The following is a 20,629-nucleotide window of genomic DNA, read 5'->3' on the forward strand; positions in this document are numbered from 1 at the left end:
TAACTATCCAGATATCGGAAATCCACATCCCGATTCCAAATGACCTTACAGTTGTTAACAAGGTTGTTAAAGCAGAAACATTGTGTTCATACAAATCCTACCACCTTGCAATTTTGAGAAAATTTGTAGGCTATTTATGACACATGAATTAGCACTTCCACAAAATGGAAAAGCAATTCAGGGTCAGTGGATGTATCAACTACTTGAACCACATTCACATGGTAGAAATATTTAATTACCATAATTTGTTTGCCTTTAAAATGTGGCTGAGAATTTGTGCAATAAGATATTATATTTTCAGAAATGTAAATGAGAAAAGTTCCTAAATAGCTGAGATTTACCCTAGATCAGATTTCTGAAGATCAGGAAGACTGCAAAATGACATAACCCACAAAGCAGCAGGCAAAACTGTTAACATCTCCACTGTGTGTGCTTTCCAGAGCACAATGTAAAGGTGAACGCAGTCACTTTTGCTGTCATTACAATGGCAACCACAGGTCAATGAGGGAGAAATTACATTGGTGATTAACTTTGTGAATTATAGTTCAAATGTCATATGTCTGATGCTACACAAAAAATGCACAATATTTTAGTGTCCTTTTTTAAAAGAAATCCATCTAATTTGCAACTAGACAAACACTATTTATCCCTGGAGCATGTTCCAAAGTTTGACCATAATCAGTCAATAACATATCCATATAATACACAAGTTACACATCTTTTGTATTTGACACTCTACAAGTGTCAATGCTAGCCCAAACAAGGATTCCTTTGACACTGGGAGAGAAAATATTTGTGCACTCCAAAATGAAAAAGAGGAAAATGGTCTTCACTTCCCAAACCTAAAAGCCTGAGTCTACAAAGTTAATCATTTAGCCCAACCAGTGGCAGCACTTGGTGCAGAATACGCCACTGTTGCAATTAAAGGGGTGAATTGGGACGTGCTTTGAATATTTCTGAGAACAATGGAGGCAGCTTTATGGTTCTATACGTGAACCATATTAATGAACTGCTTAAACCTGGAACTGCAGACACAATCAAGGTTGGTAGTCTCCCTTAAATCAGCCAATACTCAAGCATTAATCCAGATCAACACCGAGAACATTAGAACTTTTATTCATACCGTGATTACAATATTTTCTTATTATAGTCAAGCAAATCCATCCAGCAATTTTAAGTAGTCCAATGAAATAATTATTTGGACTTTTATTATGCAGTATCTTTTGATTGAGTATTATGTGGAGCAGTGGTTTTGCAGATTAATCTATTCGTAAGCCGGATAATAAGGTGAAATAAGGAATAAGGCAATCACTGCAATACATGCATTGCAGTGGAAGTTAATTACAGCAGCAGTTCTCAGAAGGGTTGAAGCCCAGAGTGGTTGGGCAATTCCCTCTGACCATTTTACAGTTGTGACACTACACACACAAGAAAGATTCGCTCTGACAGTTGTTTACAGTAAAATGGCAAAGATGTTCTTTTCGAACTGTTCCATGGAAAACAGAAACCATACACCACTAACATATGGCCACTGTTAGCATCGTCTTTAGTTATGGCTCAGGCACACACATTTCAGTTTCATTATGCAATTATATTTTTAGATCTCTGTAAAAGGGAGAAGTACAAATTACATCACAGGGTTTCTGGAAAGTGCAAAAGTGCTTGCTTGTAGTTCTTGCACTTGGGTTTTTCAAGAACATTCTGCAGAAAAATGCTGATTCTATCCTTCCAAAGAGATTATTTTATACATATAATTGTAGACGAGCTGTGCAATTTTAAGATGTCATGCAACATTGTTCATTTTCATTCAGTTTTTGCACATTTAGTACGGAGCAACGAATATATTAATTAAATGGAAGGTAGACACAAAATGCTGGAATAACTCAGCAGGACAGGCAGCATCGCCTTTCAAGTCCTGTCAGTCTTTCCACCACAAGTTTCTATCCCTGTTAACAACCTATGAAGTTAATTAAACATGTTAAATTTAATAAATATGCATTATTCCAAATGTGTGCAGCAGCCGGTTATTTTGTACTATTTAAAGACAGCCATTTAAAGTGATAATTTGTTAAATTGAGACTTCTCAAAAGTGATATTACTTCAGATTCAGATTTGTTTTCAAGGTAATACAGAGAAAATTATACACATTTAAAATAAATAGTTTAACCACAAATTACAGTAGTTCCAGTTCTGTTGGAGAAATCCAGCTGGCGTAATATTTACTGGTTCACCAGCAGGGGGAGCATAATCTCCAAGCTGTACTTGAACATGGAGACAAGGTTAAAAAATAACCTTGCGTTGCTCTATTTTAAATCATTCTCTGACATTCTCTGTGTTAAATATGATTCTTAAAATGGTGATACAACAATGTCAACAATGAATTAAAAACCAAGTCAAAAGGTTGACAGACCATTCACCCATCAAACTCAATGGAGGAGTGGACAAATTTGCAACTACATAGCTACAATTACACGTCCAATCCTTGTGAACTTAGGCCACATTTGAAGTGTGCATTTGAAGGAGGATCATACTAGGATGGTCACATCACTATCACTAGAATTTGGATGTGAATAGATCAAGTGAATCAGACAGCATTATGTTATGCTGATTTTGGCTGCAGCTTTCCTTACATTGCAATCAGCATTAAATCAAATCATATCATATCATATATATACAGCCAGAAACAGGCCTTTTCGGCCCACCAAGTCCGTGCTGCCCAGTGATCCCCGGACATTAACACCATCCTACACCCACTAGGGACAATTTTTACATTTACCCAGCCAATTAACCTACATACCTGCACGTCTTTGGAGTGTGGGAGGAAACCGAAGATCTCGGAGAAAACCCACGCAGGTCACGGGGAGAACGTACAAACTCCTTACAGTGCAGCACCCGTAGTCAGGATCGAACCTGAGTCTCCGGCGCTGCATTCGCTGTAAAGCAGCAACTCTACCGCTGCGCTACCGTGCCGCCCTAAAATAACAGCAGAATGTGACAGTAAATGATGGTCACAATATTATTCTCTCTGGAACACAGAACTACAAAAGCAAACCATTGTGGATGCTGGAAATCTGAAATGGCATCGACCCAGGAACTTTAATTGTTTCTGATTTAACAGCTACTGCCAGGCCATTTCAGTATCTTCGGCATTCATTTATTGCAGCACAGGAGTGTTTTTCTGAGGGCACAATTTATTTTGTCCGCTATAAAACATATGCTGTGCTCAATTCCCAATCAACAGCCAGCGAAAGTTGGTTGAATGCAGTCTCTGCCGGCGGGTGGTTATAATTTGTCAGTGCTCTCCTGCGGCTGATATCCTACACTTTGTATTTTCGCCTTGTATTTCAGATAATCTCTTCTTTTGTCAAAATACTTGATCTGTTGAGTAAAGGGTAGTCTGTTAAAATAATCCACTGACAATGAGTAAGTAGATTGAATTGCATGGTAAATAGATTTACAGGTATACATGTCATGATGAGGTTAGCATTTATTGAGCATCCTTAAATAGCCCGGGAATGGTATTCACCACTATCATGCAGGGAAGGTAACCCATTGGTGACTCCAATTTGTGATATAATTGACTTTCAAATGGGCCACTGAGCGCTAAGTGTGGGGTTAATAAATGCTGGCCTTGCTTAAAGTACTAATATCTCATGAATACAGGGGGAATAAAGCCAATGAGAACTGACCTAACAAATCTCTTTGTTGAAGGAGTTGGTTGTTGTTGTACCTTCAGTCCAATTCTTGTTATCTATGTCCTGCTGATATCCTGGCTACCCAAACCTAAGCCAGGTGGGTAAGAAGGCAAGTCCTCTGGTTTGGGTTGATTTTAGATTTCTATGGCTCAGACTTGGATTCCAAGTCATATCAAATCTCTATGATCACCAGAAAGCATGCAGGTACAGCAGGCAGTGAAGAAAGCCAATTGAATATTGGCCTTCATAACAAGAGGAGTTGAGTATAGGAGCAAAGAGGTCCTTCTGCAGTTGCAGTTGGTACTGATTGAGAATGATCAGCCATGATCACATTGAATGGCGGTGCTGGCTCAAAGGGCCGAATGGCCTCCTCCTGCACCTATTGTCTATTGTAAAGGGAAACAGAGTTAACAATTCAGTTCAACAATGTAATTAGAACTTTTCGCAACAGGCCTGAAATAGTAACACTGCTTCTCTCTTCACAGTTGTTGCTGACCTGATGAATGTTTCCTGCACCCACAGCATTCCTTCTTGCACTGGGGTTAGATAGTCCTGGAATACGCTTGCAATAAACTGATTATTAAAAAACAGGAGTCGCCTTAAAATATTCAATTGAAAAAATGGGGAGCCTAAAGTTAAAGTTGAAAGAATTGCAGGCATTTCTGACAAGTTAACTATCCAAAATCTTTCAGATTTTTTTATTCCGATCACTCTCAGCAGTTGTTTGTTCTAAATATTTAACCATTTTGAGTTAAATATGTGATTGGGAACGGCTCTCCTACATCAGATTGAGCAGCAAAGACATGCGTCCGTCAGATTCATGTACAATTTGGATCTGCTGTCATCAATAATAACCTCCACTTTGCAGGCCCTTATATGGAGCAAAACATTCACTTCATGAGTAAGTTGCCAGTTGGAGAGTCAAAATCAGATTAAACAGTCAACATGTCCTCATGAGGAAATTATTGACACATTTAATAAAGTTCCTGTCACACATTGGATGTTTTTTTGGAAAGGCTTTCCAAACAAAATGTTACTTCACAAGAGGTCTTGGTATTGGAAGTAATATTTTTGCATGGACTGACTAACAGGAAGCAGCAAAAAGATGATTTTTAGGTTGCAGCCTTACCTGGTAGGGTGCTTCAGAAATCAATGGTAGGACCAGAGTTGTTTCTGATATACACTAGACCAAGTGGACCCGTTGGGCCCAAACCTCTCCTCCCCCCCCCCCTCCTCTCGCCCCCCTCCCTCCCTCTCCCCTTCTCCCTCCCTCCTCTCCTCCTCCCCCCCTCCCACCTCTCCTCCCCCTTCCACTTCCCCCTCCCTCACCCCCATTTGGCAAATGGAAGATAGACACAAAAAGCTGTAGTAACTCAACAGGACAAGCAGCATCTCCAGTGAGAAGAAATGGGTGACCTTTCGGGTTGAGACCCTTCTTCAGACTTCAGTCCAGGATCATCCAGTACAGCTGTACTGGTAAAACGTAGAAATTGTTATTTAAGAAGGGCAGCAAGGACAATCCAGGGAACTACAGGCTAGTGCATAAGTTACTAGAGGGAATGCTGATGGACAGGATTTATTAGCTTCAGTCAAGGTTGTATGTGGGAAACTGTGTCTCAGAAATCTGTTTTTTGAATAGATAACCAAGATGAATTGTAAGAGCAGAGCAGTGGACAGTGCCAATATGGACTTTAGCCAGGTGTTTGATCAGGTCCCACATGGTAGACTAGATCGCATGCGATCTAGAGAGTGCTTGCAGATTGGACATGTAATTGGCTTGATTGTAGATGGAGGAAGATTTCTTTGGACTGGATGCCAGCGACTAGTAGCATGCCACCGGGAATGGTGTTGGGCCCATTGCTGTTCATCATTTATGTAAACAATTTGAATGAGAATGTGCAGGGCATGGTTAGCAAGTTTGCATACGACATTAAAATAGGTAGTATCATAGACAGTGAAGATTATCAACAATTACAGCAAGAGCTTGATCAGTTGGGCGTGCACCAAGGAATACAAATGTCAATTAATTCAGATGTGTGAGGTGTTGCATTTTCTGAAGTCAAATCAGGGTAGGATTTCACAGTAAATGGTAGAGCCCTGAGGAGTGATATAGAACAGAGGGACCCAAGAGTACAGTACATAGTTCCTTGAATGTGGTGTGACAGATTTTTTTAAAGTACTGGAGCAACTCAGCAGCTCAGGGAGCATCTCAGGAGGACATGGATGGGCAACGTTTCATAGAAACATAGAAAATAGGTGCAGGAGTAGGCCATTCGGCCCTTCGAGGCTGGAGGGGGATCCACCGCCGGGGATGTGCACACATTCTCGGTGTCCGAGCATGAGGTGAGGTGGGCTCTGACGCGTGTGAACACGAGGAAAGCTGGAGGCCCAGATGGTATATCTGGGCGAGTACTAAAGTCTTGTGCTACTCAGCTTGCTCCAGTGCTCACCACAATATTCAACCTCTCCTTGGCAAAGTTCGTGGTCCCTGCATGCTTCAAAAGATCCATCATTGTACCGGTGCCAAAGAATGCCTCTCCAGCGTGTTTAAATGACTACCGACCGGTGGCCCTCACCTCGGTTGTCATGAAATGCTTGGAGAGGCTAGTCAAGAAGCACATCTGCGCCCTCCTTCCTCGCAACATGGACCCACTACAGTTCGCATACCGTCCGAACAGGTCCACGGATGATGCGGTCTCCCAGGTTCTACACACCGCTCTCTCTCATCTGGACAGCCAGGGGGGCTATGTGAGGATGCTGTTCATTGACTTTAGTTCAGCATTCAACACAATAGTCCCCAGCAGACTGGTTGAGAAGCTGCTGGAACTGGGGCTTAGCACCCCTCTGTGTGCCTGGGTCCTGGACTTTCTCACTGCCAGGCCCCAAGTGGTCAGGATGGGGGAACACACATCTAGCTCCCTCACCCTGAACATAGGATCCCCCCAGGGCTGCGTCCTTAGCCCCCTACTGTACTCCCTGTACACACATGACTGTAGGGCCAGGTTCAGCTCAAACTCCATCATCAAGTTTGCTGATGACACTGTGGTGGTGGGCCGGATCTCCAACAACGATGAGAAGGCCTACCGGGAGGAGGTGGCTGATCTGGCACTCTGGTGTCAGGACAATAGCCTCCTCTTGAATGTCACTAAAACAAAGGAGCTGATTGTGGACTTCAGAAGGGCTAAACATCCAAGGACGTACACGCCACTGGAGATAAATGGGTCTATTGTGGATAGGGTGAGCAGTTTCAAATACTTGGGAGTCCGCATCGCAGAGGATCTGACGTGGGCAACGCACATTGCCGCACTGGTGGGTAAGGCTAAGCAGCGCCTTTACCACCTTAGACAACTGAGGAAATTCAGAGTGTCGCTGAGGATCCTTCATTGCTTCTACTCTGGGGCTGTAGAGAGCATCCTGTCCGGCAACATTACAGTCTGGTTTGGGAACAGCTCTGCCCAGGACAGGATGGCCCTGCAGAGAGTAGTGCGTTCGGCAGAACGCACCATGGGAACTACACTCGTCCCCCTGCAGGACCTATACATCAGGAGGTGCAGATCCAGAGCAAGCAAGATCATGAGGGACCCCTGCCACCCCAGTAACGGACTGTTCCAGATGCTACGGTCAGGCAAACGCCTCCGCTGTCACGCTGTGAAAACGGAGAGGATGAGACGGAGCTTCTTCCCACAGGCCATCAGGACTGTCAACTTTGATAACCCCAGAGACTAAATTTTTGTCGACACTTTTGTGCTATGTTTAGTAACTTATTAACTTTATTTATATGCTGTAACTGTAATTATTTTTGTGCACAACCCGCAGGCATTGCCACTTTCATTTCACTGCACATCGAGTATGTGTATGTGACAAATAAATTTGACTTGACTTGACTTGACTTGACAATATGATCATGGCTGATCATCCAGCTCAGTAACCTGTACCTGCCTTCTCTCCATACCCCCTGATCCCTTTAGCCACAAGGGCCACATCTAACTCCCTCTTAAATATAGCCAATGAACCGGCCTCAACTACCTTCTGTGGCAGAGAATTCCACAGACTCACCACTCTCTGTGTGAAGAAATGTTTTCTCATCTCGGTCCTAAAAGACTTCCCCCTTATCCTTAAGCTGTGACCCCTGGTTCTGGACTTCCCCAACATCGGGAACAATCTTCCCGCATCTAGCCTCTCCAACCCCGTAAGAATTTTATATGTTTCAATAAGATCCCCCCTCAGTCTTCTAAATTCCAGCGAGTATAAGCCTAGTCTATCCAGTCTTTCTTCATATGAAAGTCCTGCCATTCCAGGGATCAATCTGGCGAACCTTCTCTGTACTCCCTCTAAGGCTAGAATGTCTTTCCTCAGATTAGGAGACCAAAACTGTACACAATACTTCAGATTATAAACCTTCTTCAGTCTGACTGTATCAACAGTATGAATTTTCCAATTTTAGATAACAACTCCCCTTTTCTTTCCCGTACGTCACACTGGTGCGCATCCATTTCTCCCACTATTTCACCCTTCCATCTACATCCCTCCCTCTGGCTTCACATTTCACTCCTCTTAGTTCCTCATCTTATACCCTTTTGTCTCCTTTTCATCTTTGGCCTTTGACCACCCCTCTGCCAATCAAACCTCCCTCAAATGTTTCCATCTATCACTTGCCATGGTTTGTACCACCACCACCTCTTTTCTAGCATTCTTCCCCCCTATTACATTCAGAGACATTGCCTATCCATGACCTCCAGAAATGTCATCTGACCCGCTGAGTTACTCCAACATAGTGTGTTTTTATGTAAACCTGCAACTACAGTTCCGGAATGGAATGTTGGCCTTTATGTCAAAGTGGTCAGTGTATCATTGTGCAAGGAACTAGTGAAACCACATCCAGAGCACCATAAATGGCTTTGCTTCTCTTATTTACAGTAAAATAGATTATCATTGGAGGCAATAGAATAGACAATAGGCATTTCAGAAAAGGCTCATTAGGATAACCCTGGCTATATATGGATAGTATTAGGCAGAAGGGTTGAACAGATTGGGTCTGTACTCACTGGAAATTAGCAAAGTAGGTCTTACTAAACTGTACACAATTCTAAAGTGGCAGGGAAAGTGCTGGGAGAATGTTTCCCCTTGTAGGAGATTTCTGGGCCAAAGGGCAACTCAGAATAAAGGGGTGCCAAAATGTGACTGGAATTCAAATTAATTCTTCTCACCAAGGGGTGAATCTTTTGAATTATTTGTCCCTGTACGCTTGATCCTTGAATATATTCAAAGCTGCAATAGATTTTTAAACTGTACATTAAGGGCATTGGGTGGGAAAATGGCCAAGGGAAGTTAGATTAGTCATAATCTTATTGAATGGTGGAGCAGGCTTAGGGGACCAAATGCAAACATGGCCACATGTCAGAAGATCAAAGATTCGGTCAAAGGTTATAAAGAGCACTGTGAAGGAAAAAAAGAGGTAGAGAGAATTAGGAAAGGAGTTCCAGAAGTGTGGGCCTGGCAACTGCAACCATGCCCACCATTGACAGGATACTTAAATCCAGGGGTAGGCAAGGGGATAAAAATTCAAGGAGTGCAGATTTCTCAATCGTAATCTCTGAGGTTTTAAATAGATCTCGGTGTTCTGATTTAGATTCAAATCTAAGTAAGACACCAATCTCAAGAATAGCCCTTGAGGCAGAATACTCTCTCACGCAGTGTGTAGACATACTGGGTGAAAGAGTGTGAAGTTGTTTTGGGTGGATGTATTAAGATGGCAAAGTGGTACTCCCGATCTTGGTTTTTGCGTAAAACACCGTGATTTCAATACTTACCCACTGCTGTGGGCAGCTGCCTTCAAATAACATTCTGAATTTCTGACACTTTGAAAAGTCTTCGTCAGTCTGATCCAGACACTGCCAGTACTTGTCCCTTGCTCCCCAACAGACCTTCCTTTCCTCCGCTGTTGGAGCAGTCATTCTGCCTGAGAAATTATAATTTCAAAAATAGATCATTGCGTTTATACAATATGGCTGTCATGATGAGGGTCCTTCAAGGCTTGTGTAGGAAAGAACTGCAGATGCTGATTTAAATCAAAGGTAGACACAAAATGCTGGAGTAACTCAGCGGGAGAAACAGCATCTCTGGAGAAAAGGAATGGGTGACATTTCAGGTCGAGACCAGCAATTTGTTGTCTTTCAAGGTTTGGTCAGAGATTAGATTTGTTTCCACATAAGACCATAAGTCGGTTCACACTTCCATGTAACCACCATCCAGGGAAATAAACAGCCTGAAACATCGACAAACGCCTTTCCCCCACAGATGCTGCTCGCCCCACTGCGTACATCCAGCATTGTTTTTTTAATCCTATTTGCACTCATTTGATCACATGTCCAATATCGGACCCCTAAAACAGCTACGATTCTGATCTGTATCATGGGAGGAGATTACCAGATGGACAGATGACATGATTCAGGGATGTGCTCAAACTTTCCTTGAAGACGTGCAACATCTCCAGACTCTTGGGAATCTCTGGCCCATGACCAATCAAACTGAAGAAACATTTGCCTGGTATTAATCCTCCAATCTTATCACTAAGCTCCAAGACCAAGCCCTCTGTACCTCTCTTTGCATTTGGATCCTTGACTTTCTCATCAGCAGACTTCAATCATTGTGGAATGGTAAAAACACCATCTCCTTATTGACTATCTATGCAGGTGAACCTCAGTGCTGCTTGCTCAGTCCCCTGCGCTGCTCTCTTTACATTCATGACTGTGTAGCCAAGCACAGTTCCAATGCCGAAAATGCCACTGCTGTTTGTCAAAGCATGGTTGGTACGAGTCTGCGTACGGTAGATTGATTAATTGATTGAATACATTTTATTAGCCAAGTATGTATACATACAAGGAATATCCCTCAGTCTGAAGAAGGGTCTCGACCCGAAACGTCACCCATTCCTTCTCTCCCGAGATGTTGCCTGACCTGCTGAGTTACTCCAGCATTTTGTGAATAAAAACCTTCGATTTGTACCAGCATCTGCAGTTATCTTCTTATATGCCTTGGTGCTTTGCTCGCAAGTAACAACACAATATACAGTAGACAATTAAAAATAAAACATAATTGAAACTTGTGAAGAATGAAATAAAATACCAGAGCAAAAATACAGACTTTTGGCAGTTAAGTAGAGCTGTTGCTCATGGAAAAAAACTGTTTTTTTGTCTGGCTGTGGCGGCTTTGACAGTGCGGAGTCAACTTCCAGAGGGAAGTGTTTCAAAGAGTTTGGGGCTGGCGTGAGAGGGGACAGAGGTGTACAGTTCGTCGATGGGGGGAAGGTTGCAGCCAACAACCTTCTCGGCTGATCGAACGATGCGCTGCAGCCTCCAGATGTCATGCTTGGTGGCTGAGCCAAACCAGACCATGATGGAGACGGTGAGGACAGACTCTATGATGGCAGTATAAAACTGGACCATCATTGCCTGTGGCAAATTGTGTTTTCTCAGCTGCTGCAGGAAGTACATCCTCTGTTGGGCCTTTTTGACTGGAGTCGATGGTGCCCTTCCATTTAAGGTCCCTGGAGATGATGGTTCCAAGGAACTTAAATGATTCCACGGATGTGACTGTGGTGTTGATGATGGTGAGTGGAGGGAGGGGAGGGGGAGTTCTCCTAAAGTCTACTTTCAATTCCACTGTATTAAGAGCATTGAGCTCCAGGCTGTTGTGATGGCACCAGGACGGCAGCTGTGTCACTTCCTGTCTGTAGGCAGATTCCTCCCCATCTTGGATCAGTCTATTCAGGGTTGTGTCATCCGCAAACTTGAGAAGCTCGACAGAGGAATCTTTGGAGGTGCAGTTGTTGGTGTAGAGAGAGTAAAAGAGAGGGGAGAGTACACAGCCTTGCGGTGCTGCTATGCTGAGGGTCTGCGGGTCCGAGATGTGCTTTCCCAGCCTCACATGCTGCTTCCTGTCTATCAGGAAGTTGGTGATCCACTGACAGAGGGGTTCAGGCAGTCAACTGGGAGAGTTTGGAGAGTAGTAGCTCTGGCACAATGGTGTTGAATGCAGAGCTAAAATCCACAAACATAATCCTTGCATAGGTCCCCTGGCAGTCTGGGTGCTGGAGGATGAAGTGCAGGCCTAGGTTGACTGCGTCATCCACTGATTTATTTGCCCAGTATGCAAACTGCAGGGGGTCCAGCAGGGGTTTGTGATATTTTTCAGGTGGGCCAGCACGTCTTTCAAGGGTCTTCATGATTACAGAGGTCAGGCCTGTAGTCATTAAGACCAGTAATCCTTGGCTTTTTGGGTATGGGAACAATAGTGGAGACTTTGAATCAGGCAGGGACAGTGCAGGTTTGCAGGGACTGGTTGAAAATGTCTGTGTAGACTGGTGCCAGTTGTTCGGTACAGAGCTTTAGGGTAGACATTGTCTGGTCCTGGAGATTTCCAGCATTTCTGTCTTCTGAATAGCTTTTCCACCTCCTCAATTGTTATTGTTAGTGATGGAGAGGTGACCAGACTGATGTTGGGCAGCAAGGAGGGGATGGGTAGTGGACGAGGGCCCAGTCTTTGCAGACTGGAGTCGGGCTGTAAGTGGGTGTGAAGTGGTGATTGGGGAGGAGTGGGTGGGGAAGGGTCCAGTCTTTGTAGACTGGAGTCAGGCTGTGAGTAGGTGTGATGTGGTGATTGGGGAGGAGTGCGAGGTGGGGAGGGGGTACCGGGGTTATGTTTCTGTCTATCGAACCTGCAGTAGAACTCGTTCAGGTCATTGGTCAGCTGATGATTGTCCAAGGTGGTTTTCCTCTTTTAGCTGGTGATTTCTTGCAAGCCCTTCCACACTGAAGAGTCATTAGCTGAGAACTTGCTCCTCAACTTCTCAGAGTACCTTTCCTTGGTAGCTCTGATTCCTCTTCTCAGCTTGTACTTGGCCTGCCTGTAGAGGTCTGCATCCCCGCTCCTGTAGGCCTCATCTTTTGACTGGTGGAGCTGTGTGAGTTCTGTTGTAAACTAGGGCTTGTCATTGTTGAACTTGATCTGGGTCCTAGTGGGAATGCAACTGCCCTCATAAAAGCTGACATATGATGTCAGTGTCTGTATATTCATCGAGGGTTGTGGTTGCTTCCCTGAACACATTCCAATCAGTGCAGTCAAAGCAGAACTGTAGATTTTCAATGCCCTCGCTTGTCCACTTTTTCATTGTTCTGACCACAGGCATAGCAGATTTTAGTTTCTGCCTTTCAGTCGGAATAAGGTGAACTAAACAATGATCAGAGAGTCCCAGAGCCGCATGGGGAACAGAGCGATATGTGTTCCTGATTATAGTATAACAATGATCGAGTGTTTTCTCCCCTCTGGTGGGGCAGGTAACATGATATCTGTATTTTAGAAGTTCTCGGCTGAGGTTAGCCTTGTTAAAATCCCCCAAAACAATGACCATGGAGTCCAGGAGATCACTCTCTACCCTCATTACTTGGTCAGCGAGTTGCGTTTGCGCCTCACGTACGCAGGCTTGGGGGAGGGGGGGGGGGGGTGAGGGGATGTAAACTCCAGCAAGAATAAAAGAGGTAAATTCCCTCGGAGAATAAAAGGGTTTACAATTTATAAAAAAGATTCCAGAGAAGTCTTTGTTTGTTTGGCACAGGAGTTGCAGTTCGTCCACTTTGTTGTTGAGAGACCGTAGATTTGCAAGGAATATACTCGGAGGCGGTGTGCGTAATCATCGCCAGAGTCTGGCGTGTGCTCCAGAGTGCTTCCCCCGGATCCTCCTCCATCTTAAGACCTTGAACACAGCCACAGCCCTGCCAATGAATATGTCCAAATAATCCAGCGAGTGAGAGAAATCCAGAACAATGTTTGGAGGTACCGAATATCTGATGTGGATGAGTACCTCTCTCATGTAAGTGATCTTTGTGGGATTTTCACAGATGACACAAACAAAGAAATACAGACAAAACAGCAAGGAGCAGTACACCGTGGCAGTCATCGTCAGCGCCACAGAGAGATGGCTCAACTGATTGACTAGTGCTGCAACAAAAATCTCTCAATCAACATTAACAACAAAACCAAGGAATTAATTTGTCTCTTCAGAAAAGGGAAGTCCAGAGACCATATGTACGCTTTCATTGGTGAGTTGGTGGTGGAGAGAGTGAGCAGCTTTAAATTCCTGGGGATTCAAATCTTGGATGAGCTTTCTGGGCCCAGCCGATGGATGTAATTCCGAAGAGTGTGTGCCAGCACCTCTTCTTGCTGAGAAGTTTAAGGAGATTTGGCATTTCACTGAATACTCGAGCATTTGTCTACAGAAGAACTGTTAAAAAGTCTCTGGCCTGGTTGCATCATGGGCAGGTATTGCAAATCCAATGTACAGGTTGGCAAGAGGCTGCAGAGAATGGGAGACAGAGCCCAGTCGATCTCAGGCAGTGACGTCCCACTATCAAAAGCATCTACATGAGGCATTGCCTCAAGAAATCTATCGTCATGGTTCCCTGCCATCCTGGTCATGCACACTTCTTGCTGCCACCATACAGAAGCCTGACGTCACACACCACCAGATTCAGGAACAGCTTCTTTCCTACAACCATCTGGTTCTTGAACCTACCTGTACAAACCTAATCCTACCTGAGCAATGAAACACTAATGATTACCCCTTGCACTCCCATGGATGTTTCAATTGTATATTTGCACTAATTTCTTGTCTCATTTATGAATAATTATGCACATTGATGTTCTTTGTGTGTTAGTCACTGTGATGCTACTGTAAGCAAGCTCTCCATTATACCTGTATGTCACCGTACGTATGCATTCACGAATAAAGTCAAGAATGTAGAAACAAGGAACTGTAGATGCTGGTTTACAAAAAGTGCTGGAGTAACTCCAGAGTGGAAGCAAGTCATCCTCGATCTTGAGGAACTGCCTGAGGGGAGGAAGTGGAATGGAGGAAGGAAGATTGAGCAAGTTCCATCCATCCATCCCTGCCTGAAATGGCGATGGGGCAGTGCTACAAGGTCAAGTTCTGGTGGACTCTCGAAGGGATAAATTACAGTTACCATTGTAATTCTTTTCTTAGATCAAGTTTTATCCTCAAACTAGAAAGTTCTAGTGAAGTTCAGCTGCAAACCTTAATTTACGAAGAATACTGAACTTTTGGCCTGTGATAATTTTTCTTTGTGAGATTACTAATTTAATAGCAGAAGCATCTGCGGTTCGACTACAGATGATTGCGTCCGAAGCCCCGAGGAGAGATGGACTGAACCTCTGTCAAGTCTGCACTGTCTCTTTTTCCCCTTTACATTTCCAACCTATGTGACTCCCCGCCCGTCTCCAGCCAAAGGTTCCGGCCACTTTATCGGTAGCACACCTGTTACCCAGGGTATTTGAGGCTGAGAATCTCTGCCAGTCATCGCAACACCGATCCTGGGATAATTCTGACTACCTCAAGACCCCGAACTATGCACAGTATTAACTACATTTCCGTATTCACGAGCTTCACCTTCATTCCTGCCGCTGCAACCTTCGGTTCCCTGCTTATCCTAAAATGGCGACGGGTGTCAGCGTTTACCTCCGGACCTCATGGCAACGGCCAAGCGGCGCTGGTGGGAAGTTACTTGCGTAACGCACAAAGCAGTTCCGGTAATTATTGAGTCGACGCCATCTTTCCTCAAGGCAACACGGGATCTATCAGCCCAAGATAACGCGAATATGCTCCATCAACCCACGAATGTCTCCGTTACTGAATAACGTTTGCGACTTAAATTATGGTAATTACAGATATGGACACAAGAGACTCGGATACTGGAATCTTGAGCGGAAAACAAACTGTCTGAAGAAGGGTCTCGACCCGAAACTTCCTTCTCTCCTGAGATGCTGCCTGACCTGCTGAGTTACTCCAGCACTTTGTGAATAAATACCGTCGATTTGTACCAGCATCTGCAGTTATTTTTTTAATATTACATTTCGTTAGTCGTCTGAAGAAGTAGAGCCGGTTCTTGGCCGTAGCGTTCTGTTTGGACCAGGACAAATTGTTGGCGATATTTGTACTCGATCCTCATTCTTTTGTTTTGAACGAAAAACAAACTGGAACTGCTGGAGGAACTCGGCGAGTCTGGAAGTATCTGTGGAGAAAAATGGACAAACGAAGTTCGCCTCGGGATCCTTCTTCAGATTGAGGAAAAAAAAAAGTAGCCTGTCTCTTCCCTCTCCAGACGCTGCCAGACCCGCTGAGTCTTCGAGCAGAAGATATACACAAAAAGCTGGAGGGATGGGTGACGTTTCGGGTCGAGACCCTTCTTCAGACTGATGTCAGGGGGGGGTGGGACAAAGGAAGGATATAGGGGGAGACAGGAAGATAGTGGGAGATCTAGGAAGGAGGAGGAGAAGAGAGGAACCGAGGAACTATCTAAAGTTGGAGAAGTCAATATTCGTACCGCTGGGCTGCAAGCTGCCCAAGCGAAATATGAGGTGCTGTTCCTTCAATTTCCGGTGGGCCTCACTATGGCACTGGAGGAGGCCCATGACGGAAAGGTCAGACTGGGAGTGGGAGGGGGAGTTGAAGTACTCAGCCACCGGGAGATCAGGTTGGTTAAGGCGGACTGAGCGAAGGTGTTGAGCGAAACGATCTCCGAGCCTGCGTTTGGTTTCGCCGATGTAAAGAAGTTGGCATCTAGAGCAGCGGATACAATAGATGAGATTGGAGGAGGAGCAGGTGAACCTCTGTCTCACCCGAAAAGGGTCTCACCTGCGGTTGCAGGGGAAAGTGCCCGGGAATGGGTGGTTTGGATAGGAAGGGACGAGTGGACCAGGGAGTTACGGAGGGAATGGTCTCTGCGGAACACAGAAAGGGGAGGGGATGGGAAGATGTGGCCAGTAGTGGGGTCCCGTTGGAGGTGACGGAAATGTTGGAGGATGATTTGTTGGATACGCTGGCTGATGGGGTGAAGGTGAGAACGAGGGGGATTCTGTCCTTGTTACGAATGGGGGGAGGGGGAGCAATGTAATGAACGAAATGTAATATGTCTCCAATGACTCTTATCAATTTCTACAGATGCACCATTAATAGCATCCTATCCAGACGCATCAAGGTTGTTTGGCAACTGTTCTGCCCAAGAAATTGCAGTGAGTTATGGATTAGTCCAATCCATCACACGGACCGGCCTGGCACCCCATCGACTCCATCGACACTTCACCTTGTGTTGAGAAAGCAGGAAAATTAATCAAGAATCACTGACACCCCAGTCATTCTCTCTTCTCCTCTCCGTTGTCGGGAAGAAGATACAAAACTTTGAAAGCAGATAACAGCAGATTCCAGGACAGTTTCCAGAACTTATGAACTTATGAACCAAGCCTCAGCTGGCACCATCACACCAACGCATTTACATTCCTGGTCTCCACCCCATCAGACATACCTTATTCTCTCCATCCATCCCTCTTCATTGCAGTTTTCTTCTATATTCAGGTTATTGATCTGCAACTTTTTCTGTTTTCCATCTCCACAGACCTTTTAATCAAACAAGAATTATATCTCTGGGGAAACCTTCAGGTAAAATACCCCTTGCCCTATCTCCCTTTTACAGGCTAATGAGGGGGACGAGAAATCCTGCCCATTCCTGATCTTAAACTCTTCTCAGCGTTCATGTGCCATGTGTTATATGTCATGTTTATGGCATGAAATGTGTACACAAGAAGACAAGGAAAGAGTAGGCTATTTGACCCCTCAAGCCTACCCGCCATTCAGTGTGATTATGGCTGACCTGCCCCCACCTCAACTACTCCATTGTCAGTACCCGATCCTTACAAATGTATTTACTTCCTCTTTTAATACCTCCAATGATCTAACCTCCAAGTTCCTCTGCAGGATGCCATCCTAAGCACCACAATTTAAAATAACCATCTCCTTACCTTGTAAGTATGTTTCCTTGTTCAAGATTCTCCCACCACTGGAAACATCTCAACACATAGCATGCGGATTCCCCTTTCAGATCTTATATGTTTCATTAGGAACACCCCTCATTCTTTTGAACTCCGAAGAATACAGACATGTTTTTTGCTGCTCATTATTGGACAACTCACTTATCCCAGGAATTATCCCAGTGAATCTCCTATGGACCGCTTCAAATGCTAGAATATCTGTTCTTAAACAGTACTCCATGTGTGGCTTCACCAACACCCAGTAAAATTATAACAAAACTTCCCAATTTACAAATTCCAACTCCTCTTGCAACGAAGTCCAAGATGCTATTTGTCAACTTAAATACGTACATGTCTCCATATATCTTGTGATTCATGCATAAGAACACCTAGCTCCCTTTGTACGTCACTCACTTGTAATCTTTTTCCTGTTAAGATAACAATCTGCCTTTTGATTCCTCTTACCAAAGTGCAAAACATCACACTTTCCCAGATTAAACTGCAATAGCATGTTAATATCTTACTGCCACATGCCTACCCATCTACCTTTGAGTTATCAACAAACTTGGATATCTGACACACTTTCTCCTCATATATATATTCTGATGTGCTGAGTGAGTAACACCTGTCCCTACATCTCATTCCACACATCCATCAAGGATTCCAACATGTACTTCCTCTAACCTCATCTATTGCATTCGGTGCTCCCGATGTGGACTTGTTTACTTGGACGAGACAATGCTTAGACCAGGTGATCATTTTGCCTTGCACTCAATCCACCAAGGCCTGCTGGATCTCCCATTGCAAACCATTTTAACTACCATTCCCATTCTGACCTTTCTGTTTTGTGCCTCCTCCACTGCCAGAGTGAGGCCACCTGCAAACTAAAGGAACAACATTCATATTCTGCTTGGGTAGCTGACAACCCAATGATCTAAACTTTGAATTCTCCAATTTTAGGTAACTTACATACAACCCAATTTTTTCCGTCCCGTCTAATCCCTTTGCCCCATCTGGATGCACATAATTTCTCTCACTATCCCACCCCTTCCCCCTTCTACTTGCACCTACATCCCTTACTCTCGCCTCACAATTCATGCCTCTTCTTCCCTTATCTCACAGCCTTTTGTCTTCTTTTCATCTCTGGGCTTTGTTCACCCATCTGCCAATGAAATGCCCTAATCTATATCCACCTATCACTTGCCTGGCTTTGTCCCACCTCCACTACTGTTCAAGCTTTCTCCTCCCTATTACAATCAGTCTGAAGAAGGGCCCAGCATGAAATGTTACCTGTCCGTTCTCCAAAGATGCTGCTTCACCTGCTGAGTTACTCCAGTACTTTATGCTTTTTGCAAGTAATTCAGCATTGCTGGCTCAAACTCAATGTTAACAAAGAACTGATGAAAAGTTACCATGAAGTTGCTGAATTTTGTAAAGGGGAAGCTAGGATCCTTGTCTGGCCTTGGCTATACGTGATTTCAAGGGTCCACAATCACATTTGTCTCTTTATTGTCCTTAGTCATGGAGAGACAAACCAGTCACTGTCACTGGCACAATTCAGTTAAATGTAGGTCTTGTCAGAATCCCCATGTATTGAGCATGAATAATATAGAGGTGATCCCAGGAAATCATTGGGTGTGGGAATTACAGCAGGTTTTCCTTAACCTGGAGAATGGATGCCTTTACCTCATTCTGTCTCAAGCTCACAATTGGCCAACTCAGTTCAGACTGAAGTTTGTTCTTGGACCAAAGCCCTTATGATCTTTCTATTAGTCCAGACAAAGGGTTCTGATCCAAAGCGTCAAATGTCCATTCCCTCCATGGATGCTGCCTAACATGCTGAATTCCTTAAGTGGTTTTTCAATCCAGCTTCCAGCATCTACAGTAATGCTGAATTTCCATCATCTGTTCTCCTTTGATCTTTTATGTTCACTAACTTGCAACAACACTCTAGCTGCACCATTTTTGTACTTCAAAATAGTTAAGGTAACTTGTTGCAAGTAGCTTCAGTTCCTTGTCACAGAATACCAATTGGGAGGCTGCAAATGTGCATGTTCCAGTTAAAATAATCTAACTGCCAAGCATTGTGTTAAAATTTTGTACATCAGGAGCCAGTTGAGCAGGTTTGTTGCCTAACTGACTTTGTCTAAATCGCAATATCTTTGACTCATTCTTCATATATGATAGGAATACCCGCAATTCACCTTGTGCATGATTCATACTTACTGTTTCTCAATAACACCACATTCCAAAGTGAAGTAGCACAAAATGTAAGTGCCGTGACCAAGCCCACATTCCAGTTGCAGATTTGCATACAGATTCACTCACTGTCATTGTCCCAGCTCATTTTACCTTATTGTTCTAGTAGTTTGACTGATGTCTGTTGGAACCTGACCAACCCACATTTAGAAACTGAAACAGAGTCCGATATTCTGTAATTGTGCGAATAATTAAACAAAGTAACCTTTGACAAAATGCCTGCAGTGATCAACAGAAAATAAAAGGTCCCTGCAAGCTGTTCCAAAATGGAGACAAGGTCCTGCCATACCTCCTGTGTGGAATTCTCTGCCTCAGAAGGCAGTGGAGGCCAATTCTATGAATGCATTCAAGAGAGAGCTAGATAGAGCTCTTAAGGATAGCAGAGTCAGGGGGTATGAGGAGAAGGTAGGAATGGGGTACTGATTGAGAATGATCAGCCATGATCACATTGAATGGTGATTCAATGTGAATTGAAGGGCCGAATGGCCTACTCCTGCACCTATTGTCTATTGTCTAATACCTCCTATGCAACAGAAGATGCCAGGCTAGTTCACACTGAGTTCACTGATCTCAGTTGGAAAGCAGTTAATGTTTCAGTGTGCAGATTCTCACCTCAACAGCAGGGGATCATTAGTGGAATGAGATAAATCCAGACTATGGTGCTGAGTCAACATGGTCCAGTTGGAGGTGATACCTTCCACTTGAGATTTTTTTAAATTCATTCACAGGTCAGCAATTATTTTTCAGTCCTAATTGCCTCATACTGAGCAGCTCACAGGGGCAAGTCAGAGGGAGATTAA

General features: G+C 44.1%; 1 protein-coding gene across 1 annotated transcript; it reads right to left on the reverse strand.

Moving 5' to 3' along the window:
* Positions 1 to 1,061: 1,061 nt before the first annotated feature.
* coa6 (cytochrome c oxidase assembly factor 6) lies at positions 1,062 to 15,330 on the reverse strand. Its single transcript, XM_078405388.1, has 3 exons — positions 15,157 to 15,330; positions 9,506 to 9,654; positions 1,062 to 3,378 (listed from the first exon to the last, which is right to left on the reverse strand). The coding sequence occupies exons 2-3, from the start codon at positions 9,647 to 9,649 to the stop codon at positions 3,283 to 3,285; spliced, it is 240 nt and encodes a 79-aa protein (XP_078261514.1). The 5' UTR covers positions 9,650 to 9,654; positions 15,157 to 15,330; the 3' UTR covers positions 1,062 to 3,282.
* Between the last annotated feature and the right edge of the window lie 5,299 nt (positions 15,331 to 20,629).

The sequence above is a fragment of the Rhinoraja longicauda genome, chromosome 9, assembly GCF_053455715.1.
Source record: "Rhinoraja longicauda isolate Sanriku21f chromosome 9, sRhiLon1.1, whole genome shotgun sequence".
In the NCBI taxonomy this organism is placed as follows: Eukaryota; Metazoa; Chordata; class Chondrichthyes; order Rajiformes; family Arhynchobatidae; genus Rhinoraja; species Rhinoraja longicauda.

Bases quoted from the DNA above. Each gene is read 5' to 3' on its own strand.
- coa6 (XM_078405388.1), bottom strand. From the start codon at position 9,649: ATGACTGCTCCAACAGCGGAGGAAAGGAAGGTCTGTTGGGGAGCAAGG. The intron at 3,379-9,505 runs GTAAGTATTGAA...TTTACTCAACAG, and splicing joins GCAGCTGCCCACAGCAGTGG to ATCAAGTATTTTGACAAAAG.